General features: G+C 44.4%; 2 protein-coding genes across 10 annotated transcripts in view; both read left to right on the forward strand.

The window, feature by feature from the left end:
• UBTF (upstream binding transcription factor) overlaps nucleotides 1-18,154 on the forward strand; it is a 45,563-nt gene extending 27,409 nt beyond the window's left edge. For 5 of the 6 annotated variants that reach the window (XM_080978600.1, XM_080978604.1, XM_080978601.1 and 2 more), the window contains 10 exons: nucleotides 842-955; nucleotides 1,833-1,988; nucleotides 4,382-4,537; nucleotides 5,173-5,283; nucleotides 6,109-6,197; nucleotides 7,167-7,356; nucleotides 7,988-8,035; nucleotides 9,195-9,263; nucleotides 10,484-10,633; nucleotides 11,429-18,154. In XM_080978600.1, coding sequence (XP_080834726.1) covers nucleotides 842-955; nucleotides 1,833-1,988; nucleotides 4,382-4,537; nucleotides 5,173-5,283; nucleotides 6,109-6,197; nucleotides 7,167-7,356; nucleotides 7,988-8,035; nucleotides 9,195-9,263; nucleotides 10,484-10,633; nucleotides 11,429-11,542 — 1,197 coding nt within the window. In that variant the 3' untranslated portion in view covers nucleotides 11,543-18,154. The remainder of the gene's footprint in view (nucleotides 1-841; nucleotides 956-1,832; nucleotides 1,989-4,381; nucleotides 4,538-5,172; nucleotides 5,284-6,108; nucleotides 6,198-7,166; nucleotides 7,357-7,987; nucleotides 8,036-9,194; nucleotides 9,264-10,483; nucleotides 10,634-11,428) is intronic. The other variant, XM_080978605.1, reaches the window with a different exon arrangement.
• Nucleotides 18,155-23,627: 5,473 nt separating this feature from the next.
• ATXN7L3 (ataxin 7 like 3) overlaps nucleotides 23,628-27,228 on the forward strand; it is a 31,160-nt gene continuing 27,559 nt past the window's right edge. Inside the window, exon 1 of one of the 4 annotated variants that reach the window (XM_080978466.1) lies at nucleotides 23,628-23,754. The gene's annotated coding sequence lies outside the window, so the exon portion shown is untranslated. Of the gene's footprint in view, nucleotides 23,755-24,081; nucleotides 24,175-26,880; nucleotides 27,197-27,228 lie in introns of those variants that run through there. The other 3 variants (XM_080978467.1, XM_080978468.1, XM_080978465.1) reach the window with 3 other exon arrangements.

Below are 27,228 nucleotides of genomic sequence, written 5' to 3' on the forward strand. Positions count from 1 at the left end.
GTTGGTTAAGCACTTTTAAATCTCATTGATTTCAGTGTCCACTAAACTCTCTCCTATTCGACCTTGAAATATTTGAATTGGATTGGTCTTAGGTTCCTCTGTGTAAACTTTTTTTGTCTAAATCTGAAAGATCAGGGTCACGCAGTCCGTAGTGATGAGGTCTCAACCCAGAAGGCCATGCTCCATTCCAAATCATATATTGCCTCTTGCATTGAAAGGACTGGATGCCCCGTTGCTGGTCAATTGGTGGAAACGGGATTGGTTCATAAAAGGAGAAGTGGTCTCCATTCAACATTTCCCCAAACCACGGTTTGCATTAACAACAATTTAAAATCTAAACAGTGGTTTAGAGTTGCTTCTCTGCTTACGGTGTGTTAATCCAGGCATCAACCCAAAAATGTTAACTTAATTTAACAGTACTTCTTTATAAATTAAGCCACTGACTTCAAATGCATGTGATCCCAGGTCACTTAGACTTTCAAAATGATAGCCAGCACAGTTGTTTTAGAATAGTCGGTAAGTGTCTCTCTTTCTGCACTAGAATGAATAATGCATTCTGTGAGAACTAAGCTGCCAGTTGGTTTTCAGTACCAAGTACTGGTACCTTTTTTTTGTGGGGAGGAGAATGAAGCAGCCAATGCCCATGCTAGGCTGCTGACTTAATTTCCCGGAAATCTTAAGCTGCTTGGGTGAAAGTGGGCAGCCACGTTCTGCACTACCTGAAGATGCTTCCAAACTATGTATACATTAATCTACTAGATATATGGGGAAAGGCAGAGAGAGAATGAAAAATAGTCAAAACTCCTTATTTTGTTATTTTGCCATTTCCTCCAAAATTCAGAGCTTACCTGAAGAAGAACAGCAGAGGGTTCTGGGAGAGGAGAAGATGCTGGGAGTAAACAAGAAAGGTGCCACCAGCCCTGCCTCTAAAAAGACTTCACCAGATGCCAGCAAGGTGAGTGACGCATACAGGCTAGGGCAACAAGCAGGATGCGTTGTGGGTATGGATACATTTTTTACATTTAGAGCAGTGGAGCAAATCTACTTTTAAACCAGCCTCAAGACTTCATGTAAAATGGCTGCTGGGATTCCTTTGGAAATTTGATAGTAAAAATGAGAACAAAAACTAATCCCTCTTGAAGGTTTCCTTATGTGCGTGTGGTATCCAACATTAGTCATACTTGGGATGGGCCCACTGAAATCAAATTGACTGAAATGATTTTTAAGTATATTGATTTTAATGGGTCTACTCCAGAGTACAATTAATGTTAGCTATCTCCCTATATGTATATAATAAGTAGAACTGTCAGCCGGTTTAAAGAATATTTCATTGATTTAATCATCTGCCTTATGTTCAAGTAACTGATTGATCTGATTAAAATAAATTTGCTTATGACCAACAAAAGTCCAATATTTGTCAGATACTGAAGGAAGTGTTAGATAATTGACAGTAAAATAATAAGTTACCATTCTCATTGTTGTATATAAACACCCATCTTCGCTTTTTTTATTTCTTTCCAATTCCCTTTGTTCATTACAATAATGCACCTGAACCAAAACAGCCTCAAAAGATAAACATGCTTTTAACTTGCAGTTCCACCAATTAAAAATTGATCTTGCTGGTAAAAATTGCCTCCCCCCATTGATTAATCAACTAAAGTGTTAGCTGGCTGATCTACTAGGAATACTTTGCAGCCCATAAAATAAGGCCACCTTCCCCAGTTTTTGCTCTTTTTATTATTATTTTCTTTTTTCCATAACGCTTTTAAAAAAGAACAAAAGATACAAACTCAAAATTCCACAACCACGAGTCCCTTTGTGCTCTTTAACAGGGAGGTTCTGAGAAACCCAAACGGCCCGTTTCTGCTATGTTTATCTTCTCGGAGGAGAAACGCAAGCAGCTGCAGGAGGAGCGACCCGAACTGTCGGAGAGCGAACTGACCCGGCTGCTGGCGCGGATGTGGAATGATCTTTCAGAGAAAAAAAAGGTTGTTGAATCAATAATGCACATTCTCCTTAACCATCTTTTTGGGGGGAAGGTGTGGGGAAACATGTACTCCTGGGTATCTCAAAAAGTCAGCTGGGTGGTTTTCCCCCCCTGTTGACTTAGATCAGAGGTAGCCATCATGACGCCTTTCATATGTTCCTGGACTCCCAGTTCCCATCAGCCCCAACCAGCATGGCCAAGGGTTAGGGATGATGGGAGTGGTAGTCTGACAACATCTGGAGGGCACCACATTGACTACCCCTGACTTGGATGAAACCAGGATCTTGACCCACTCCCTCACCCTTAAAAAAAAGAAAAGAAGAGGAAACAAAATCTGCTAGAAACCCCACAGAAGGTTCTGAACATTCCCAAGCCTTCGCTTCCCTCTAGAAGCCACCAAGCAGCTCTGTTAACAGTCTGGATGCTCCTACCATTCCATCTTGCGTTACCTCTGCTCATTTTTTTCCACCAGCTTGGGAAGGGGGAAGGAGCCAGACTCTGTCAGTGCGTTCCCTTAGTGTGAGAGTGGATGCAATAAAAAAACCCCATTTTGCGTTCTTTTGTACTATTTGCCTCCCAGTACAGCTGTGAATACACATGGAGTCAAATGGGAGAGGTCTTGAGGCTTGGTTTAGATGCCTGAGAAAGAGGGTCTTGGGATCCTTGTGGGAGTTAGCTGGACACCTTAATATGGGTCATTGGTGGACAGGGAAAGTAGTTGCACTTGGGAGATGGGGTTTGTTGTTGCTGTGTATATGCCTTAAAAGGCTAACTTTGGGTGATGACAGATGACTAGATATCAAGCAGTACTTTCCTACGGTGGGCATAACATGTGGGACGCCGGAGCAGCATCCACCCACATGCCAAAGAATGTCACCACAGATTTGCAGCCGATCAAAAATCCAATAAAAAGCAGGGGTGGGGTTCTCCTTCCTTCATGAATAGCATTACATCATGTATTTGGGTTTATTTGCTTTGTTTTATTCCTTTATTGCATTTATAGTCTACCTTTCTTCCAAGGGCCTCAAGGTGGCATACATGGCTCTTCACCTTTCCATATTTTTCTCACAACAACCTTGTGAGGTAGGTTAGGCTGAGAGTTGGTGTAACCTTGAGGCCTAGAAACATGCATAAAACCTGGGTGAACATTTGTATTATTGGGTACCTCAGTTGTGATTGCTCCAGCCATATGTTCCTAGTTGGCACTGTCCACCGAAATTTGTCATTGAAACTACAGGGTATACCTTATTTTCATATTGTTAATCTGCATAAAGATACATAAAGTTTGTCTGTATTGCTTTGTTTTTCATTAACCTGCATCTGTACCAGGCCCATACTTGACATGTTCAAACCTCTCTGCAGCTGTTTTCTAGTACTGGAAAGGCACATTCAGGAGTGAGAGATCTGAAGCTCTAAAGCAAGAGTCATTAACCTTTGGCCTTCCAGCTATTTCTGGACTAGACCTTCCATTGACCATGCTAGCTGGGGCCAATGGAAGTTCCGTTCCAGCAACATCTGGAGTGCCACAGCTTAGTCAAACCTGCTCTAGGGAGTGTAGCTTCAAATCTTCAGCTCTAATAATGTCTGTCTTTAAGGTTACATCTGTGCACAGAAAGAGGTATACATCCACAAGACTCCTTGAATTTAGCACTTTAAAAATATTAGTTTGTGCTGATTTTACTGCATCTCCCACATTATAAAAAAGAGATAATTTTAAAGGCAGAAATATGTTTTTTGGGTGAAAGCTGTGAAGAATAACTGGTTTTAATGGGGGAAAGAAAAAATGATAAATGACCTTATGGTACAACAAAAGTGCAATGTTTGTTTTTATCTTGCAAATAATTAAATAGCAGAAATTTGGTTGCTGTTCATAAAAGCAGTTAGATAGCTTGCTAACCATGTTTTTAATGTACTAACAGAGAAACTTCCTTACAAGAAAACCTGCAACTCATGCAGAACAAAAAAATAAAATACAGGGTCTTTCAAGAGGACACACATACAATGTTTTGTTCTATATGTTTTTCGAAAGTGCTGGGTCAGGCTTATAGTGGGACTCACATAAATTGAGCTCCTGCTGTCCTCCTGCAAGTGCAGGTCACAAGGCTGTTCAGAGTTTTTTAACCACCTTAATTTGTGTCCAGAAGCTAATAGATTGGCCCATAACTGATTATTATGCTTTGGTTTAAAACCTGCTGTTCCTCCGGTTTAACAGCTTTCTTCCTCAAAATCTGTGTCACAGACGTGGGGGAGAACCACTGCATCATTAAGCCACACACTCTCCAAAACACAGTTTCAGTGCTTAACTTTTTTCCCCCAGCCAGCCTGGTTTTCTGTGTTTCTTACCAATCAGTAATGGGTTTTGCAAAGATTTTGACCATGTGTGTTGTTTTCTAGGCCAAGTACAAAGCTCGCGAGGCTGCCATGAAAGCTCAGACAGAAAAGAAGCATGGTTCCGACAAGGAGGATCGCGGCAAACTTCCCGAGTCACCGAAAACAGCCGAGGAGATCTGGCAGCAGAGTGTCATTGGAGATTATCTTGCTCGCTTTAAGGTAAAGTGGGACAGCAGAGGCCTAGTTTCATAATGGAATGACCTGCAGTGTGTCAGTAGCAAGATACGTGAGTGACAAAGCAGAGAGTCGTATAGCTTTGACTTGCTCCAAAATAGAGGCAGGAGTCTGCAGCGGGGGGTGGGGTGGGGGGCTGACTGACAACATGTCTTGGAGAGGAGTGCCATCTGAGGAGGTGGTGTCCAGCTTGGAATTTACTTCAGAGACTCAAGAAGGAGATGAACAAGGGGCAGCTCCCATCTGGTGGGTGTCAGGAGGAAGAATGTCAAATCAGATGAGCTGTGCTAATGGGAACTGTGGCTGTAAATAGGGCTGATGTTATTATTGCCATTGAATTGATCAACTGTAATTTGAGGGTTGGTAGCATGAGCCAAAGGCGTGCAAGTCTTCCCTTGTGAGGAAAGGGCATGAGATCTGACCCCTGGTTTGCACGCTGCACAACTTATGCAATGACCAGCGTAGAACGTGGGTTATCAGGTAAGCAACCTGCCTTTTTCAGGTGGTAGCTGGCATGAAGTTAGGATAGAAGTGGTGGGCTCAAAGTGGGGAGTTGTCTGAGCTCTGCACTTTTATGGAGTCCATGACAGTATATAGTAGCAGCTGTCCTTCTGCTTCAGAATGACCGAGGGAAAGCACTAAAAGCCATGGAAGCCACCTGGAACAACATGGAGAAGAAGGAGAAGCTGATGTGGATCAAGAAGGCAGCAGAAGATCAGAAACGATACGAGGTTGGTCAGGCTTTAAAAAAAAAAAAAACCACCCCACCTAGTATTTTTCGCTTCAGTGTGATTGCACTGCATCGAGTGTGTGCGTGTGCACGGTTTCCACAGGAATGCAGAAAAACAGTCCTGTGTGTGGTACTGGGCACAGAATATCAACTTCCAAAAAACCAGCCAGTTTCTGGCTGTATGGAGATATGCTTAAATGTAAGTGGCTTGTGCTTCCTGCCAGTGAAATGGTGGAATACGATTATGCATAATTACACAGATTACATACATTCTCTTGTCTTTTCTTGGCTCAGAATCTGGATTGCCAGAGTTCTAAATTTTAATTAATTTTCTCTAGCAACTTGTATACACAGCTCCTCTGTTTTACAGCTCAGGAGTGGGAGCCATTGGTTTCTGCTCCAGATTTCTGCACTCTTGTAAATGAGACAAGAAAGTTACTAGCCTGCCAGGAGCTAGCAGAAGAGAGACAGACAACTCCATTCTTCTTGTAGCAGCCTGCTTGGTTCTGTACTGGGCTCAGAGAAGGAGCAGGGCACTCAATTTCTTCTTGGTTTGCGTACCCTGCATGTAATTCCTTGCCACCTCTGGCTAGGAGGTTAATACTTAAAATACAAGGTTGAAGCTCTGTATACATTTCTTGGTAGGTAGCTTTCTGGGTTGTTGAAGAAAGCTAGCAAATGTCCAATGTTTGCCTCATTGAAGGCTTAGGCATCTGCATGAAATAGGAAGGCAGGGCAGCCTTTTTAATTTTTCTGACATTTTTCATTGAGCTGGACCAGGCTTCTCAGCTTTGTAATTCTGTTTCTTCTTTATTTTGTTCTGCAGCGAGAACTGAGTGAGATGAGGGCGCCACCATGCACAACAAATTCCTCCAAGAAGATGAAATTCCAGGGTGAGCCGAAGAAACCCCCCATGTGAGTATTACCATTGTTTTAAAAAGAAAAAAGCAGGGTTGTATGTGTGTGCTTATATGTTTTGTGTTCTGAGTTGTGGTTATGGCTTACAAACGCACAGTGGTGAGGAATCAGTGGCCTTCCTGAAGTTAAGTCAACTTCAGTAGGTGGATAATTGATTAGTTTAAAGGCAATCTATAAATACTGTAAATAAAATAAAATAAAAGTTCACCATACGTAACTGAAGCACAATTAACATTTCTGGAAGCCCAAGATCATATTAAAACTGATGAACCAAAACCAAACAGCAGCAACAGAATAACTTCTAAAAAGGCTTAATTCTCCAAAAGAGAAGTGAAGTTTCTGAATGGAGCCAAGAGCCAAGAGAAAAAAACAGTTGAGCTTCCTAGGAGATGCCATTTGAGTTCTGTGGCTACCACTGAAAAGATCTGTTCCTTGTGGAGAGCAGGGTGGCATCCAGAGAGTGCCTGTGCTTGCATATCGTACTCAACCATGGTTATGTGCATGAGCAAGAAGGAACCACCACAAGCCTTTTCTCAGTATACCTTTTCCCTCCTTCCATGTGACTGGGAGGAGGATTTTGCAGAGCTGCATTCCACCACAGAAGGAACCACCACAAGCCTTTTCTCAGTATACCTTTTCCCTCCTTCCATGTGACTGGGAGGAGGATTTTGCAGAGCTGCATTCCACTTTCCACAAAATCTGACTTACCATTTCTTATGAAATGGCGATAAGAGTGTAAAACAAATTGGTAAGTTTCCAAACAAACCAAAGTTTGTTTGGAAGCTCTTAAGGGCAGTGGGCAGGTTCCGGCTGCTCCTTTCTGCCTCTGAAACCATGGTTTAGCAATGCATGTGAACCCATACCACTGAGTTTTCCAGTATATTAAATAGATCCTGCCAACAGTCCTGCTGTCTTTCTTCCTCCTGCCCATTTACCTGTAACTTCTCTCTTTTGTGTCCTCCCCAGGAACGGGTATCAGAAGTTTTCTCAGGAGCTGCTTTCAAATGGTGAACTTAACCATCTTCCTCTGAAGGAGCGGATGGTGGAGATCGGAAGCCGCTGGCAGCGCATCTCTCAGAGCCAAAAGGAACAGTACAAGAAGTTGGCCGAAGAGCAGCAGAAACAGTACAAAGTACACCTGGATATGTGGCTCAAGGTGAGCTGTCAGTTGGGGGAAGGCACAAGAACAGGTAGCAGCTCCTTGAGAAGATCAGAGTGTTAGCAGTGAAGCGTCCGTGTGAAAGCCTTCCAAGTCAAGCCATATTGACATTTGACTCTTGTTCTGCAACCAAAGACTTTCAATCTGTATGAAATTCTGCTCATCCCCAGTTCCTATCAGCAACATAAGCGTCCTAGACACTGTGTGAGCTTTCCCCACCTCTCATCTGTCCTCTGGCCTCATGGATCATCCTGCCACACAGCGCTCTCGCATGTTCGTATACCTTGTCTGAGGTTTTGTTCTGTGTTTTCTCTGCAACCCAAATCAAACTTCCTCTACCCTGACAGCATCTGCTTAGGCTTTTAGCATTTTCAGCCCTCCATTCCCTGCCTGTAAAATGGGAATAATTGTTCATAGGGCAGAACTCATTGAAGGACAGCCAGGGGCTTGCAAGAAGTGTCATATTAAAGTGCTGGCAAGGAATGATTCATCTGTGGTAATTATAATCTGGTTGCTTTATGTAGGGACTATAATCAATCCATCTTCTCCCACTCCCCATGTTTTGAATCACCTCCATAACATGCTTAATATTGGCTTCTCACTCCTCCCCCTTCTGTCTTCTCTGCAGAGTTTGTCGCCACAGGAGAGAGCTGTGTACAAGGAACATACTTCCAACGTAGGTATCTTGCAAGTGTTTGGAGGGGACTGGCAGGGGTATTTTTTCAACCTGACCTCTGAAATACAGTATAGCTTGGAAGTGAAAGGAAGGGAATCTCTTCATGCCTGAAGTCTAGGGGTTCCATGTTCTGTAACTCTGGTTAGGTCAGAAATGAGGAACCTTTGGTCCCCCCCCCCCCAAGAAAAAGCTTCATTTTTGTCTGTATGGAAGCTGGAGATGGGTATGCGAGTGTAGAAACCAGCCTGTTGTACAAATGTAAACATTACATTCATTGTTATGTCCACTTGCCTCTGGCTCCTCCTACCAGTGGCATTCCCAGAAGGAAATGTGGCCCTCTGACTGAAAAGGGATACCTATCCCAGCAGGACGTGCATCAGATAAAAGTGTACCAGTTACAGTTTGAAAGCTGCTCTGAATTAAACAGGGTATTTATGGTTATTGAATTGGTACATTTTGATTTAATAATAGGATAGATTTCCAGGATGTTATAAAAACTCTTGAGTAGAAAAAGCTTAAGTTGCCTTTGTATTTTCCTCCTGCTGCTTGTTTTAACATTTTTGGCATCAAGTCTTCAGAATCTAGTGCCACAAAAACTAGATAGTTTGTCAGGGGCACATTTGATTTTTGCTAGAAATGGAGGATTGGGGAAGGGGCAGGCTAGATACTAGCTTGCTGAAAAGAATGCAAGTGTTTTCCTTGCCACTGGTGCTGTCATGGGTGCCACATAATAATAAACCCATTTTACATTTATAGAAATCTTTTAGTGTGGCAGCACCAACACTTTGGAACTCCCTGCTTATTGACATCAGGCAGGCACTTTCACTGTACTGTACTGTACTGTATTTGGCACCTGCTAAAAACATTTTTGCTTAGGCAAGCCTACCCAGATACCAAGAACATTGATGTATGTTTTAATCTGTTTATTGCTGATTTTAATTTTTTAAGAGTTCTAAATTGTTGTTAATTACTTTTAGCAATAATGTTATTGTTTTATTCTTTTTGCAAACTGCTTTGAGGGTTCTTTCTTTTTTTTACAATCAAACAGTATATAAATTTTATGAAAATAAATAAATGTTATAAATTTTATGAAATAAATAAATGTTGACTCCTCCCCCCCTTTTTCTAACACTGCCCCCTCCCACTTGTATCTCAACAGAAACGCAAGAACATGGGGAAGATGCGAGGCCCAAATCCTAAGATGAAGCCCTCAGTGCAGTCCAAGTCAGTAAGTGCTTTAACACTTCTTCCTCTTCATCATGCAGCTGTTACCCACAGTGGAATAATCCAGGGAAGCTTGTTCCAAGGTTTGCCTTTGGCTGATTTAATGAAGCCATTTTGAAAGTGTTAAAACTGACCACAGGAACTCTGCTTTCTTTCTCAACTGGTCTGGTAAAGCATTGCAAATTATTGTAAAAGTCCTTGCTTGCTTGCTTCTTATTTCTAACAGGGGAGGGAGCCAAATTCTATGCAGGTGATTGATCTGATGGCTGGGGCCCACTGATCTTATACTGGGAAGGAGAGATGCAATCTCCCTATAGTTAGTTATATGGTAGGGTTGCCATACGTCCAGAATTTCCCAGACGTAGCCAGAATACTGCAGTCGGAAGCAGTGTCTGGGTGTAAATTGCTAAAATTTCCAAGGGAAATCCGGACGTATGGCAACCCATGTTGGCAGTGTCTTTTTTGCCGATTAACTTTAAAAATAGCTCAAAAACATCATTTTTAGCTCAACAGCTTTGCCAAGTAAAGCTCAACAACCCCGTTATAGGGAATGTAGTTTTTTCCCCCTCTGTAGCTAAGGGGTTCAAGTAACTTTGCTTCCATGAGCATCAGTTGATTCGCATGACAACTTGTGGGATGGATTTTTAAAATTATTAGTCTCATGAAGATGATGTTTGGATGGGGGGAGGTTTTCTGCTGCACTTCAGGTGCTGATAGCTGGAGAGCTGTTTGCTCTTCAGACCCTTTTGCTTTTCTTTCTTTCATTTTGGTCTTCTCCACTTTCCTTAAGTGGGCATGCTTGAAGTTGCAAATGTAAAAATCCTGGAGCTCTTGAGCATTTCATTAAAAATAAAACAGTGGTGCAGTAGTTAATTTTCTATAGTGAGAACTTTAGGTTGTTGAGCTGGCTTTCTTTTAACAGAATATTGGGGCAGAAGGGTCATATATTTTACCCTCCTTTGTAATTTCTGGCACAGCTATAGTGCATTCAGTTTCATTTAAGGCCCTGAACCATGCCTGTGCCACCCTAGTGAGCACCTTCACATTTCATCCACATGCAAGAAGGCACATTTTGAGAAATAGGTTTATGTTTGGCCACTTGGGGTTCTTACTGTGGAATCTTGGGTGTATAAAGGTGAATGCCATCTGTTGAGCTCTAGGTGCGTTGCTGGTGTTTTCAGTCTACCTCTCCCATGTCTCTGTTAAATCCTGTGTGGTTTGCAGGAATCTGAGGATGAGGATGATGATGATGATGACGACGATGATGACGATGAAGAGGAAGAGGAGGAGGACGACGACAATGCTGACTCCTCTGAGGAGGGAGGGGATTCCTCTGATTCAAGTAGTGAAGAGGAGAGCGAAGACGGGGATGAGGTGAGTGTGCTGGTGTCTGTACACTTCTCTATATACACTACCTCTTGCTCACGCCTGTTCTGCAAAACTGATTGTCGGGGCTGCGTGTTTCAGTGACTGCTTAGCTGTGCTTATTAAGCAGTGGGGGCTATCCCCAACAGCTGGGCTTTTCACATTCAAAAGTGCAGTGCCTCTGAATATAACTAGAAGGCTTTTCCTCTTTTAAGGTGCAACCCTAACGTCACACACCCCCGGTCCCACCCAAAACATGGTGGATAGCAAGGCTCCCAGGACAGATGGTGAGAGGTAATGAACGCAAGCTAGCACCTTGCATATGAAGGAACAAAAGCACTAGTCAAGGAGCCACTGTAAATACATATATACATTTTCTGTCAAAGCGATCTAAATTCTGTACCAAGAAAACGCTGGATTCTGCAACCTGTATAAATGACACAAGCTGAACAGATCTCTCATTTCGCATAATTTTATTTGACAGCTTCTATTGTCCTGCATCATTCTGGTTTCTACTAGTTGTGGAGGATGGGGGCAGGTGTGCAAAGCACTGAAAGACCTAGCCACTGGAAAACATGCTCATTTCCCTCCTTGGCTTCTGCGTTTCAGTAGGTGGGGGCGACAGGTCTTCAAGCATATATCTTTGAAACCATAAGAACAAGGCACTTTTATTCTAAAAATAAATAAATGTTGCCTTTCCCAGTAAACTGAATTCTGCACCCCTGCCACATTCTGCAGTCCCTCAGCATCACCTTGGGTACCCACACTAGACATAACTTCATAGCTTGCCTCTTCCCTCACCAGAATGAAGAAGAGGATGATGAAGAGGACGACGATGACGATGACGACAATGAATCTGAGGGCAGCAGCAGTTCCTCGTCCTCCTCAGGAGATTCTTCTGATTCGGACTCCAATTGAACCATCCCCTTTCTCCAGCCGCCTTTCTTGCTGTACTCTATTCGGTTTTGTTTTTCCGGATAAAAGTAACATCTACAGCTGGAGAGCTAGGATGGGGAGGAAAGGGAGGAAGGAAATCACTGTGGTTTAATTATCTTCCTCTCCTCGCACACCTCACATTGTATTTAACTGTGTGTGGTTGTGTGTGAGGGGAGCAGGGGGGTAGAAAATAGCTGACAACCAGAGGAGGGTTTTTTTTGTGGCGGTGGTGTGGGGAGAGAATTTTTATTCTATACTCCTCTCTCTTATTCCTCCCCCCCTTCTGAATCTCTCTGGGGGTCCCCCCCTTTTTGTTGAGGTGGGCAGGGTCCTGGCAAAATACAGGCCCCTTTTTATTTCCTCCCCCCTCACATATCTAACCCCCCCCCGCCCACCCCCAATTCTATCCACCAGCTTTGGACTTTGTACAAATTCTTTTTTAAAAAAACAAAAAAACCAACATGGCAATGAGAGATTTCCCCACCCCCTTAGCAAACAGCCAGGGAGAGATGGGTTCCAGAGAGCACGAGCCATGGAAGGTTCTGGACTTTGCCAGTGTGACCCACCTCTCCTCAAAGTGGACAATCTTGTACAGTCTTGAAATTTTACACCTTGACGAAAGAGAACAAAATGGCCACAGCTGCACGTAGTTATTTCCTGTGATGAACTGGATATCCAGCAAACGTTTCCTGCTGAAGGAAACGGGATGGGAGGGTCTATTTCACGTGAGTGCATGGCAAGGGTCAGGGAATAGAAAAGGAACTGAAGAAAAGGATTTCTTTTGCAGAGAGAATATCTGACTGGTATGCTGTCGCAGGAGAAGACAATTTTGGGAGCTCCAAGGTTACTGACTTTATTTTGCAGGAGGTGGACTTTTTCTGTCATTTTTCTGACCAGCATTTAAACAAAGACAGTAGTGGCCAGACCCCTTTGGGTTGTTGTTGTTGTTAATATATATATTTTTTTTTACAATGAAGTGACCAATAATTGTACCAAAATGGGGCATTTTGTTTGACTGTCTTTGGAAGCGGGAGGTTGGTTGTGGGTGGGATCCTCTGTGTCATTAAGCTTTTTTTTTTCAAAAAAAAAACCACAAAAAAATGTTTTATAAACAAAGTGAGACAACCATCTTTTTTACAACTGAATTATCCCATCTTTGAGATTGAGTACGTCATATGTCTCTTACCCTTATGCAGAGGCTGGGATCTTGGGAGTGGATGGCGTTTGTATATAAGAGGCACATAGATTCCCCTGGCCCCCCAGCATGCCTTGGTTTTATTCAGGCTGCATGTGTTCATTCAACTTTGGGCAGAGGAATGATGCCAAGAAGAGAAGAGAATGATTCCAGCCACCAAGAAGTGTATTTGTTAGCCTCTTCTGTGGGGAATAGAAAGGAAAGGAAACTCCAGTACCAACTTTATGTTTGCCCTGTAAATGATATCAGAGCTAGTAGACATGCTGTTTGGGGGGTCAGGTGGTGGTGGTTGTAAAAAAAAAGAAAAAGCAGCAACCACACCTCCTTTTCCCTTGTAAGATGCCCGATCATACAAAACATCACCATGCCACAAATTCCCCTACCCATTCTCCCAGGAGTAACTAAAGGGGCAGGGAAATTTGCAGCTTGGTGATTTCAAGAAACACTTTGTATGACTAGACATTACTGGGCAAAAGGAAGGGCCAGAACTACATGGCTGCTGCTTCCAAGGGAATGTGTCTCCTGTAATGTTTAGTTCCAGCCTGAAAAAAGAGCAAGAAAGTATTACCTTGTTTGGATGTAAAACTAAGATGTGTGTTAGCTCTACTTGAGCAAGCCTTGGACGTGTAAGCTTTCCCCTTGCTGTGAAGAGATCAGAAACATTTGTTTCCTTATTTAATTAACCATGGTTACTTCTTGTGTCCAAATGTGGACAAACTGGTTTAACTTTGCTTTACGGAAACAAGCCACAATTGGAAATCATGGTCTGTGATCCTGGCTTGTTTCCCTAAGCCATAGTTAAGATTTGCCATAATATTAAACCATGGTTTATTGCAAACAGAGAAGAGAGTTTCTAATCTCACAGTGGAAGAAAGAGGAAGGGGGCGAATGCATGAGCCTGAGACTTGTTCGCATAATGTTGATACACAGTTTAGCATAATGTCCAAACTAGATCACTACAAATTAAATTGGCATTGGTGATTTTCTCAGAAAAACAAGCTGGTATGTTGCATCTTGCTATCTAATTGGACAGGTGGTATTTAGGCAAGGCTCCTTTTGCTTCTTCCCATCTGTGTTCCCTGTCCTTCTGTTTCTTTAATATTTTACATGCAAAACATAATTTAGTTTATGAGAGCATGCATCCCTGACTAGCCTTTATTTTTACATTCTTTGGACGATTACCTGCTCTAATAATATGACAAGGAATTTCTCATTGTTAAGGCCAGATCGTGCGACTAATTTGGCCTGCAAGCTGGTTCTGTACTATATCTTGGCTCTTCAGTGCCCTTCATAGCACGCTGTGTCTTCTGTTGACAAGCAAAATGAGAATTTTGCAAAACAAACTTCAAATGCATTGTAGTTTACAGAATTCATTGTTTCCCCTTGAAATATGCTTTGGATTTTTATTTTTAAGCATACCCACCAGAAAAAGTACACACACACCCTTTTTATCCCTCCCCCCTTGTGGAAATTGAACACGTGGCTTGTGCTTTGCTGATCTCTTTTGGGTAAGTCTGGAAACCTCATAAAGGAAACACGGTCTTCTAAAGAAAGACTTGGCTTCTAGCACTGCAGATACTCCCCTGGAGGGAAGCTGGACCATTTGAGAATGCAGTCGAGAGAGGGAGTTACAAAGGGCACTGAAGACCCTTCCAGATGCTGGACCACAGCTCTCATCATCCCTGATCGTTGGCCACGCTGGCTGGGGTTGATGGGAGTTGGAATCCAGCTACATCGGGAAAGCCACAGGTTAGTCAAATCCAATTTACAGGATAAAAAAACTTAACAGCAGTATTTCCCATTTAGTCTGCTTTTCTCTATTAGTTCACTGTCTCTTGCAATGTCTTGCTGTGCCAAATGTATTCCTTCTCTTTGAGCATCTTGGCCCCACAGTTGCCCTTTGGAAGTGTGCTGTACCTCCGTTCCATCACTGGGAAGAGTCCAGTTGCTAAATAATCTTATTTTGAACCAGCAACTCAAATAAATACAAAAGTCTCCCACTATTGCAAAATGCCTTGGGAGGACCTACGGGTTTCAAGCATTGGAACTTTCCCTACCTTTGCTAGCATTTCTATGTGTTTTTTTTTTTAAAAAACACCCACGTCATCTTGGGTAGCAAACTGTCAAAACTAGCCACAGGATTGATACTAAACTTACATACACCTGATTACAGGCACCACTGGAACCTGTGTAAACCTGGCTCCATTGAAATCTTGAGTGGCTCTTGGTGGCCGTATGAATTTAGGAAAGAGTATTTTGCATTGTGGGAATGACTTGACTGAATAACATGCAAATGTTCCCATAACATACCTTGAGAAGTGCAGTTTTCCACTGTACTTTCATTGGGATGAACAACTTACTTCCATGAGCATTAACATATTGCAAAGCACATCAGTCTTGTTTATGAAGAGAAGTGCACCGTCACGTATGGGAGTGTGTTTTTGTGTGTATGCAGTTGTTGTGGGAATAGTTCAGACAAGTCAAGATTTTCCTCTGTCTTTTTTGTTTGTTTGTTTATGTTTTTGGTACATATTGGTCTGGGTTGCTTTGGGCTGAACTCTTGGAGGCAAAGCAACAGAAGTATGTTGTCTTTGGACAAGCGGTCAATCTCAATAGCCCTTTGGCTTTTCTGGCTTGGTATAAAATACCAGTAACACATCCAAGCAGGGATTTACTGAATAACACCAGATCATTTAGAGCGAAAGCTTTTCAGGGAAAAAGAAACTTACCTGAGAACATAGGAAATCAATTAATGTACAGTGCACATGAAAATGGGTATTTTTTTTGCCCTTGAATAGTACTCAAATGGTTATTAGTTTTTTGTGGATTCAGTACACTTGAAAAACCTCCAAAGATCTTGCAGACTTGAAAATATATTATTAAGTACATGTAATCAAAACTAAAACTGTTGAAGTTGATAGAAATGCCACTCAGGAAGAAACACTAAATGATGTAGGGTGTAATCCACCCCTTTTGGGTGGGGCAGGGGTTTGGATTGGTAGGTGGAAGTGCTGCCACTGAAAAGGGACATTCCAAGGGAGGGGCTAAGTCGGCCACACTGCCATCAGTGGATAGCACTGGGTCTGATGCTGGTCCAGCTTGGCATAGCATTTTGCTGCCACTGGCTTCGACCCCAGCCCATGTGTCTGGTAGGACTGCTAATGTGATGGCGGCCCTGCTGCTCTCTTAAGCCCTGCGAGGCAGTAACTCAGGTTTGAATGTCTTCCTAAAGCTAAACAACAGTGGAGCTGTATGACGATGATAAATAACCATTTACAAGAAGTACAAGAAAAGAGTGGCAACATGTAAAATCGTAAATAATCCGTTCAGCGTTTGCTTTTTAAGTCTGTATGATCACCAACACGTTCTCATTCCTGAAGTTCTTCGGGTTATTCTATAAATCCTTGCCTGCAACCTGTCACTGACCTTGAACTGGTGTATAAAAGATAAGTATTACATTTAAAAATGCTTACTATGTAGGGGTTTACTTGACCCAACATCTCATTTACATGGCTCTTCACCCATGTGCTGGTCCCTTGATATGCACAATTCCCACGCCAGTAATCTTTGATCAAGAGGGAAGCCTCACTGCCATGCAAATGAAGAGGCTATCACATGGGTTAAGAGCTTTTTCAAGCAAGGCACCAAACTACAGGGAGCCCAGCAAGTGGGTAAGTACTGTCTCCAGATTGTGTGGTTGGGTGTAATCTTCCTTTAGAAACAATAGGTGTTCCTCAAAGCTAGAAGTTGTTTTCGGTTGTCGTCATTGTACCTCATTCTGCAAGAGAATCCTGACGTGGGGGGGGGGGGTTAGACTTGTGAAGAAGTGTGGCAAGTTGTGTATGTTTCAGGTAACACCTTGTTGCCTCCTCCTTGCCCTCTGCCCGTTGGGTGCTAAGTTTTTCTCATTACGTGAACTGCATGGAAGCTGCCAATAAATGGTTTTGCACAGGGAGGGCCCATACAGAACCATGCTAAGGGGGCATCATGGCTATGGATCCCCAAATCATGTGGAGTTTTTACATGTAATTGCCTCACCTTCCTTGAAGGCAGTGGAAGCTGAAACTCCATCCCTTTTAAGTGAGCCTTTGGTAAGTGTATTTTAATCAGTTAACACCTCTTCTGTTGAGTTATTTCTTAGTGAACTTGTGGCTGGTATAATGTGTACTCTGATTCACACATGCGCACATCTTTTGTGGAGGTAGGCGAGAACCAAAACCTAAACATTTTTGGACTCCCTTTTTATATAATTTTCAAGCCTTTCCCAATTTTGTCTCTGCTGGGTAGGGAAAACCTTGTCACCTCATAAGATGTTTGTCAGAAATTTGCCAGAAATGAGATGACCCAATGAAAATCTAGGATGCATCCATTTATGTACTTTTCTCACCTCAAGGAAGTTGGTTATCATTTGTGGAATGGAGGCTTTTGTTCTGATGCAGCAAATGTGGCCACACGTAGAAGTAAATTACGCAAAATATCAGCGGCAGGGGGAGAAGGATTGCATACAGTAACCAGGCAGTGTATGCAACACTTTCTGTTGTTCTAATGGAGCCTTCCCTACCTTGGTGCCTTCTCCAAAGGCCTGGCAAACTGGGACTGACTTGAGGGCATCAGGTTCAGGAAGTCTCTTAACAGATCCTACCCACTAGAAACCTGAAAAAAACACTTCAGCCATTGCCACATCAAGCTAGATTTCTCCACATTAACTTTGCTTTTCATTGCCATGTCTGAATTCTGATAGGATGTGCCCAGTCATGCACATTTGCCACACATCAACCCCTCTGATGCTCCTGAACTCTCTTATTTCTGATTCCGTCAGTCAATCTTCCTTCCCCCTTTTCTCTCTCTCCTCTCTCTCATCCTTCTAAAGTGAAACACCTGGTTTGATTTTGCTGAATGTACCAGCTCTGTTGTATTTTAGTAGATGTGTTTTTTAAGTAAAAAAAAAAAACCTTAAAAAAACCTTGTTCTTTAAAGTAAATTTCTTACAGTACTGATGTCTTTTTAAAAAAGAAAAAAAAATGTTACCAGGGGTTAGGGGGGGAGACAGATTGTACTGTAAGAAGGTGGGACTGAGTGCATTTTTGCACTGTTGACAAAATGTGATATTCCAGATAGAAGTTCTTGTGAAAAAGGAATCATTTTTTTCTAATATTTAAAGTGTTTTTGTAGATTTAAAAAAACTTTAAAATGCCAAAAAATATTAAAATGTACTGGATTTCGGTTTCTATTACTAAATGGGACTTGGCAAGCTCAGGATGCTTTTGGTTTCCTTAGAGGTTTTTGCTATTTGCACCAACATGGCAAGAACTTCAGCCTCAAGTCTAAATAGACTTAAAACTGTGGATCTCCCTCCCCTCCTTTTTTTTTCCTTTTGTATAATAAAGAGCAAAAACAAAGCCTTTGTTCTCATGTCATTACTTGGAACATTAAAAAGAACTTGCAGGGAAAAGAGGATTTGAGGCTGTTTATATGGGTTGCTCTGTTCAAGTTGACCATATCTTTCATTTCTGGTGGATATACTAATTGCTATTACTATTTTGCACTTTTTTGTGGTCCAGTAGAGCTGTGGACCTGGATATTGCCTTCCTCAAATGCAATCTGTTGCATCTCTGAAATACTGTACCTGAAATTAGAACTTCAGACTAATCCAGGCAGCAAGGCAACATTTGTATCAACGCTTCTAAGGCACTCGGAGGCAATAAACTAAAGATATATCCCTCACAACACACTGAAATAGGTTAGGCTAAGAGACGGAGGGTGTGACTTGCCCAAGGCCATGAAGTGAGCTTTATGGTTGTATGAATATTTAAACCCAGACTGCAATTGTACACACACTTGATTTGGGGAGTAAATTCAGTGGCACCTACTTCTCAGTAAGCAAGGCTACCCAGTTAATGTACTGGCCACTATTTTTTTTCTTTGCAAAAGGTACTTGAGCGCAAGGCAGGTAAGTAGGCCTAAAGCCTGTTCTGAGAAAGATGGGCTAGACAATTTGAAATGAAATCCAGGCAAGTAGCTCTCTGGACTATGGCCCAAGTCACTTTAAAGGCTCATCCACTCTTAGAAATAATCACTGAATGTACATTATCTGAATGTTACAGCCTACTAGGGCCTTCAGTTTCCTTCTTTGCCTGAAACATTCCTACAGTTATTTTAACAGTTACTGCAGAGGTGGAGAACCTGTGGCCCACCAGATGATATTGGACTCCCATCAGCCTCAATTTCAAGGTCCACTGCCCCCTTATACTCTATAGCTGTGTTTCCCAAATTTGGGTATCTGTTTTGAACTACAATTCCTATCATCCCTGACCACTGGTCCTGCTAGCTAGGGATGGTGGGAGTTGTAGTCCCAAAACAGCCAGAGACACAAGTTTTGGAAACGCTGCTCTACACTACTTTCATTAACAGCAAATGGCTCTTTCATTCTTCATGCCTCTTTCAGTGTGACCAGATGCCAGAGTTCTCCCTTTATGATAACTGGAAACCAAAGTGTGCCGTGAATGGGTGTGTGAAAGAAAATGGAACTGGGAGAGAACAGATACCTAGGATGGCAGCCATTTTGAGATCAGCTGTGGAAATAATGGCAGTCTTAAAAGAGGTTTGTTCACTGCTTGGCTCCTGTGGCATCAATTTTATAATCATATTGGATTCAAAGCAATGTTTGCATAACTTAAATGCCGCAGCTTCTCCAAACTGTGGACTCAGGCAAAAGAAGCAGCTAGGACATGGGTAGGCAAACAGGCCGGGGGCTGGATCTGGCCCAATCACCTAAATCCAGCCCACGGACGGTCCAGGAATCTGTGTGTTTTTACATGAGTAGAATGTGTGCTTTTATTTAAAATGCATCTCTGGGTTATTTGTGGGGCACAGAGGTGTAGGAAGGGGGGTGGAGGGGGTGGACCGCCCCAAGTGCCACTCTGGGAGGGGTGACAAGATGGCCCCTGCCCCCCCCCCAGGCTGTAGAGCGGCCGAGGGTGTGCGCAGTCCATATGGGCACTGCTCGCGCGGCGTCCGTACAGGAGGGTCCCTCTGCCACTGGTGGGGCATAGGAATTCATTTTTCCCCCTTCAAAATATAGTCAGCCCCCCACAAGGTCTGAGGAACAGTGCACTGGCCCCCTGCTGAAAAAGTTTGCTGACCCCTGAGCTAGGAGAACTATAGCTTCCAGAGCAATCACACTGAGGAGCAGGGGCTATTGCTGATGCAGGAAAATTGGGAGCAGAGCAGTGGAGAATCTTGGTGTCTCAACTTTCATTGGCACGCTGTTCGACACCAAAATACAGCCCCCCCCCCACTGCTGACCATTGGACTCCATGGTTACGGCACCTGCTGCGGCACCCCAGAAGCTCCACACCCAGTGCCACCAAACAAGTCACGCTCTCCTAGAGCCACCTTTGAGCAGAGCCACTTTTAAAACATACGAAGAGTCTTGTTGCATGAGACCAAAGGCCTGCAAAGTCCACCCCTCCGTTTCCCAAAGTGACCAACCAGATGCCTACAGGAGAATTACAAGCAGGGAATGAGGGCAATAGCCCCCTCCCCATGTTCCCTTTCATCACCACATCTTGTGGAAGCAAATTTCAAAGTTTTAATTATGTGGTGTGTGAAGATGTGTTCCCTTGTGCCTATCCTGATTCTTCCACTGTACAGCATAAACTTATATACCTCTTTTATGGTCCGTCCCCCTTATTTGCCTTCTTTTCCAGACTAGTTAGCTCCAAACATTGTAAGGTCTCCTTAGAATCATAGTGTCAGGGCTGCCTCAAGTCTCAGCTCACAAAAGACCAACACCTATCTCTTCTTATATACAAAAGTGTTTATTGCAGTTCATTGTTTGCTTCACATCCGAGGCGCGCAGCCCTACGTCTGTTACGCTTAGACCGCTGAAGTCCCCTCTGAATCAGTCCCTCCCCTGCACCAGTTTAAGAGGCTTGCGCTGCTCCACCTCTTTCTCTCTCTCCTTTTCCGCAGGGTCTTCCTGCCCGCTGGGGTTTCGCCCCTCCTGGATTCCTCTGACGCGGAATCCCCAGACTGCTCTTGCCCCCTCCTGCGGGCTTTGGGACCTGGCCCCTCCTCCGGGCTCCCTGTACTTCCGCGCGCCTCTACATTTGAACTTGGCGCGCGCGCCCAACCTCTAACCTTCCTTTTAACAGCTACACTACTCCCTTCACTACTCCCCTCCCCTTCCGGGAGGGTGGCTTGCTCCGACCTCCCTCCCTTCTCTGCTGCCGGAGCTGCTTCCCCTGATACACTGAAACCTCCACCCCCTTCGCTGCACTCTGGCGGGGAGGCTGGTCCTGACGCCCAGCTGCCACTTTGGGATCCCCCGCTGGCCCCCTGCTCCTGACACGTCCCCCCTGGGGCTCCCCTGGCCTTGACCACCGGCGCCCCCTTCTGGGAATCCTCTGATTCGCTGGAAAGACTCATGGAATCTCTTGAGTCATTGTCATCCTCTTCCTCGCTGTCCTGGGATTCATCCCCATCGCTCTCCATCTCCTGCCTACCCTGTGCCTCTGTCCCTGAACCCCTGACACATAGAATCATAGAGTTGGAAGAGACCACAAGGGCCATCGAGTCCAACCCCCTGCCAAGCAGGAACACCATCAGAGCACTCCTGACATATGGTTGTCAAGCCTCTGCTTAAAGACCTCCAAAGAAGGAGACTCCACCACACTCCTTGGCAGCAAATTCCACTGTCGAACAGCTCTTACTGTCAGGAAGTTCTTCCTAATGTTTAGGTGGAATCTTCTTTCTTGTAGTTTGGATCCATTGCTCCGTGTCCGCTTCTCTGGAGCAGCAGAAAACAACCTTTCTCCCTCCTCTATGTGACATCCTTTTATATATTTGAACATGGCTATCATTGTAGGAACGTTTGCTCGAACCGCCTGCCCCCTATTATGTTGGTTGCTTTCTCATTCCTTGCTTGACCTGGTGGTCAGGGATGATAGTTGATGCAGCCCAATAGCATACCCTCCATCATTTATCCGATGAAAATAGGGACATCACATTCTATTATTACTACTATTACTACTACTACTACTACTACTACTACTACTACTACCCTGCCCATTTGACTGGGTTCCCCAGCCACTTCCAACATATGTAAAAGCATAATAAAGCATGAAACATTTTTTAAAAACTTCCCTATACAAGGCTGCCTTCAGATGTCTTCTAAAGGTTGTATTGTTACTTATCTCCTTGGCTTGGGGGTCGCATAACTCCCATACCCTCCAACATTTATCTGATGAAAATAGGGACGTCCTAAGGGAAAGCGGGACATTCTGGGATCAAATCAGAAACCGGGGCGGTTTCTGTAAATCCAGGACTGTCCCTGGAAGACAGGGACACTTGAAGGGTCTGCGATAGTAGCGGTGCATTTTAACACCATAGAGCTGCATCTGTGACACGTTGGAGACTAGGCTAAATGCATGCTGCTGCTCCATACTGAAAGTTTAACAATGCCTAGCATGCAAGCTTGAGGCCTAGGTGTAAACTACTATCAGTGCCAGAATTCAGCCCTGGAACAAGTAGGGTTATAATCAAAAGGGTGTGTCTAAGAATGAGTAAAATACATTCTCTTCCCCCCCCCCCCCCCGGCCCCTTTACAGTTTAAATTCAAGCATTTTGGTATTATTACATTTATTTATATTCCTCCTCTTTCCCTGGCAAGGACTAAAAAATGGCTTACAACTAAAACAGAAACAGGAGTCTATTTTCCTTGTATACTCAACCCCTTTCCACTAGTCTTAGAATCTGAGCACTTGGGAGATGATGGGCAAATCCTATTTGGGCCTGTTTTACTCAACTAGTTTTGAACAGCTACTGTTGGGTAGTGGTGGTGGTGGTTTCAAATTAAGCAAGGAACGGAAGAGCAGACAACTGTGGCTGAGGTTGATAGGAGCCAGAGTGTCCAACAACTTGCAGAAGGCCACAGGTTCCCCTCCGCTGTGAGGATTTCAGCAAGATAAATGCATATGATGTGGCTTGAATATTAAATGATGACTCTAAATGCTAGGTAGGGGTAGTAACCTCACTCCATGGACTACTGCCTGAGTACATAGGCCCTTCTGCCAATGTGAAGGCTCTTAGCCACATGCTGGCTGCATTTACAGTAGCCTGTGTTGCACTGATTTGAAACAGGCTGTTGTTTATTAAGTTAGTGATAAGCTGCAGGCAGGGGGACAATGATAACATATTGTAGGGAAATGGAAAAGCCCCTTGGGTGGGGGCAACTAAAATCAGGGAATCTGCTGGGGGAGGGGCACTTTATCCTTTCCCTACCTGGTTCTTTGCCGGTTCCAAAACCCCTCCTCCAGCAGCTCTGTCTGTTAAAAGCTTTTAATGCACTGACAAAGCTATCGAGGGATATTAGAGCAGAGAAACAGTCATTGCCTTCACACACCAAACCACTACATCCACTACCTTACCGAAGATCATCTTCCGTTTTCCTCATCTAAAACCAGCAAGCTATCATTACATGCACTTGCACACAGCAAGTAGTTTGGGCATCGTTGCTCATTGTTATGCGTTTTATGTTGCACTAGTGTCAAGCTACATGCACACACATATATTTAACTTCGAGAGATCCAGAGGAAGTGGTCTGAGGAATTCCAGCTCTAGCAATATATGAACATTTATTTGAAGGCATCTCCAAAGGCAATTTACTAGGTAAACAACTTCTAAATAATCCTGTTTAGGATTGGTTCACATAGAGTAGCTGCAATTAGAAAGGAAGCCTTTTCTGTGCCAAAGTTGTGAACATGTTGGAATGTTGGAAGGAGGAAGATTGACACATTCCATGATGCTCCGTTTAGAATGATGCTCTTTAGAAGAAAACTAAACTGGGGCTGCTTAGCAACCATTGCCAGGCAGAACAACCTCCCTGCTTTCAGAGCATCATTGCCACCAGTATATCTGTGGGAGAGGAGACCCAAACTGGAAATAAGCAGGTGTTTGAAGGTCAGAAGAAGGAAGGAAATCTTTATATTGGAAAAAGGTGTGTTTTGGTGACACCAATGAGGAGGAGTGGTGGCTGGATAGAGCTGAAGGGTAATCTAAACCAAAAGTGGGGTGTAACTGTGAGAGTATATGGTCACCAGGACTGTCAGGCACCAAAGTTTAGCCTTATTGGTTGGCACTGGGCAAATCTTTGTACATATTAGCCTTTATAAGACTGTGTTGGGTTATGAAAGATTACCCATTGGGCACTGCTTTTACTGGCTAAAATTAGCCATAAAAGCTCCAAACAGCCCACTTCATTGTTGGTTTGGAACGGAGGCTTAGTTTATCATGTTCCTGTACTACTTGAAGACTTCCCTTCCAGACCTTGACAAAGGCCCCACACCAAAACGTGGGGCCACCACACTTGACCAGCTATGAGTATTCTGCCAGTAAGAAGATGCAAAGCAGCAGACAGGTAGGAGGAGGACTTGACTGTTCCATAACTGGAGCAAGGCCCTCTTAAACTGCCATCTTCACAACTGTATGGTTCTGCCCTGTACACAATGCAAAGGACTAAATATCCTACTGTAATACTTGATTTTTATTTCTATGCCTATGTTGTATGTTGTTCTGGTAATTTTTCAGAGAAGCAACACATGACAATTACCCCTTTAAAATAAAATAAGAAAAGTTGGTTTCTGATTATTAGAAAAACCTTTTGTACCCTAAGTAATTTTTAAAAGCCGCATATTATTTTTTCTGTGACAGCACACAAAATCTGTGGGCTTGGAGAAAGCAGTCTAACCTGTCAATATTAGCACACTTAAATTTTCTACAGTTACAAATTCTTCAAGATGACGAAAACCAAGTTCTACAGAACCTGATTTCCGACATGTTATTATCAGGACTGTTATAGTCCACCCACCCAAAGAGAGAAGTGACACTCTATAAAGACATTATGGGCTGGCATTTTTCAATGTGGAGCTTGGATTTCAGAAGCTTGACCCTTAAACTGGCACCCATCCAAATGTGTGTGCTGTTGGGGAGATGGAGCTAGAGGTTGGAGCTGTGTGGGGCATTTAATAGAATCATAGAATCATAGAGTTGGAAGAGACCACAAGGGCCATCGAGTCCAACCCCCTGCCAAGCAGGAAACACCATCAGAGCACTCCTGACATATGGTTGTCAAGCCTCTGCTTAAAGACCTCCAAAGAAGGAGACTCCACCACACTCCTTGGCAGCAAATTCCACTGTCGAACAGCTCTTACTGTCAGGAAGTTCTTCCTAATTCTTAGGTGGAATCTTCTTTCTTGTAGTTTGGATCCATTGCTCCGTGTCCGCTTCTCTGGAGCAGCAGAAAACAACCTTTCTCCCTCCTCTATGTGACATCCTTTTATATATTTGAACATGGCTATCATATCACCCCTTAACCTCCTCTTCTCCAGGCTAAACATGCCCAGCTCCCTTAGCCGTTCTTCATAAGGCATCGTTTCCAGGCCTTTGACCATTTTGGTTGCCCTCCTCTGGACACGTTCCAGGTTGCCAGTGTCCTTCTTGAACTGTGGTGCCCATAACTGGACACAGTACTCCAGGTGAGGTCTGACCAGAGCAGAATACAGTGGCACTATTACTTCCCTTGATCTAGATGCTATACTCCTATTGATGAGGCCCAGAATTGCATTGGCTTTTTTAGCTGCCGCGTCACACTGTTGGCTCATGTCAAGTTTGTGGTCAACCAAGACTCCTAGATCCTTTTCACATGTACTGCTCTCAAGCCAGGTGTCCCCCATCTTGTATTTGTGCCTCTCATTTTTTTTGCCCAAGTGCAATACTTTACATTTCTCCCTGTTAAAATTCATCTTGTTTGTTTTGGCCCAGTTCTCTAATCTGCCAAGGTCGTTTTGAAGTGTGATCCTGTCCTCTGGGGTGTTAGCCACCCCTCCCAGTTTGGTGTCATCTGCAAATTTGATCAGGATGCCCCTGAGTCCATCATTCAAGTCGTTGATAAAGATGTTGAATAAGACCGGGTCCAAGACAGAACCCTGTGGCACCCCACTAGTCACTCTTCTCCAGGATGAAGAGGAACCATTGATGAGCACCCTTTGGGTTCAGTCAGTCAGCCAGTTACAAATCCACTGAGTGGTAGCATAGTCAAGACCGCATTTTACCAGCTTCTTTACAAGAATTATCATGGGGCACCTTGTCAAATGCCTTGCTGAAATCAAGGTAGGCTACATCCACTGCGTTCCCTTCGTCTACCAGGCTTGTAATTCTGTCAAAAAACGAGATCAGGTTAGTCTGACATGACTTATTTTTCAGAAATCCATGCTGACTATTGGGGATCACAGCATTCCTTTCTAGGTGCTCACAGACTGTTTGCTTAATGATCTGCTCCAGAATCTTCCCTGGTATTGATGTCAGACTGACTGGGCGGTAATTATTTGGGTCCTCTCTTTTCCCCTTTTTGAAAATAGGGACAACATTTGCCCTTCTCCAGTCTGCCTCCAGTTTCGATCGAGCGGGACAGCAGCACTCAATTTGGGGCGGGGTAGGGAGAGAAAGATTAGGAGACATGCCAAGACACAAGCCTGGAAAGAGAAATCCCTCTCATCCTGCCATTGCTCGCTCAGGGGCACTATCCCCCCCCCCCCATCTTTTCCTACTTTATGGGTTCCAGAGTTGAAAGTCTGAAAATAATGTCCGAGCCCCGCAGTGGTGAGTGACTCCCTCTCTGCGCAAACAGCTCTCTGCACCTGCTCAGAGGTGCTTTGAAACAATATTAATAATGCTTATGATGTGTCCCTGCGTTGATTTAGCCCAGGCACTGAAGGCGAGGGGCCAGAGCGCTGCGTCCCTTCGCCCAGTCCGTGGCACCCGAGCGACAAGGTAGCCGCCGCCAGCAGCAAACAGCAGCAGCACCAGCTCCTCGCGCACAACCTTGAATGACGAGAGCTAGAGAGAGGGAGGGAGAGGCGGGCGAGAGGGGGAAGTAGGAGGAGCAGGAGGCCGCGCCGATTGGCCTCTCCGCGCCGCTCCGAGCTCCCGCATTGGGCGCTGTGGCTCACCCGCCTCCCTCTCCCCTGTCCTCCGGCAGGTCCCGCCCCCTTGCCGGAGCCAACAAGCTAGGTTGCGCGCCTATTGCAAAAGGTGCCTCTCCGCCTCCCCCCCCCCCGCACAACCCGCCTTTCCCTTCCCTTATTGCTGCTGCCGCCGCCGCCGCCGCCAATGTTGGTGCTGCCGCCGCCGCCGCCGCTGCGGAGAAGGAGGTGGACGTGCTAGGCCGGAGCGCCCTGCCCACTGCCGCCGTCCCTGTGTCCCCTTCCTCCTGCCGGGGGCCTTGCGCTGAGCTGGGGCCCGGCGGGGAGGGGGCATGGCTGCTTCGCCTGGGGCCCGGCAGGCCGCCTGGGGGGCAGGCATGGGCAATCGGGGAAGGGGGACCCGGTGGTGAGGGGACTCCTCCTCCTCCTCCTCTTCCTGCCTGCCTGCCTGTGCGTGGGGTAAGTCCATGGGGTGGGGTGGGATGCTGCTT

The sequence above is a fragment of the Podarcis pityusensis genome (assembly GCF_964106645.2).
Source record: "Podarcis pityusensis genome assembly, chromosome: 13".
Lineage (NCBI taxonomy): Eukaryota > Metazoa > Chordata > Lepidosauria > Squamata > Lacertidae > Podarcis > Podarcis pityusensis.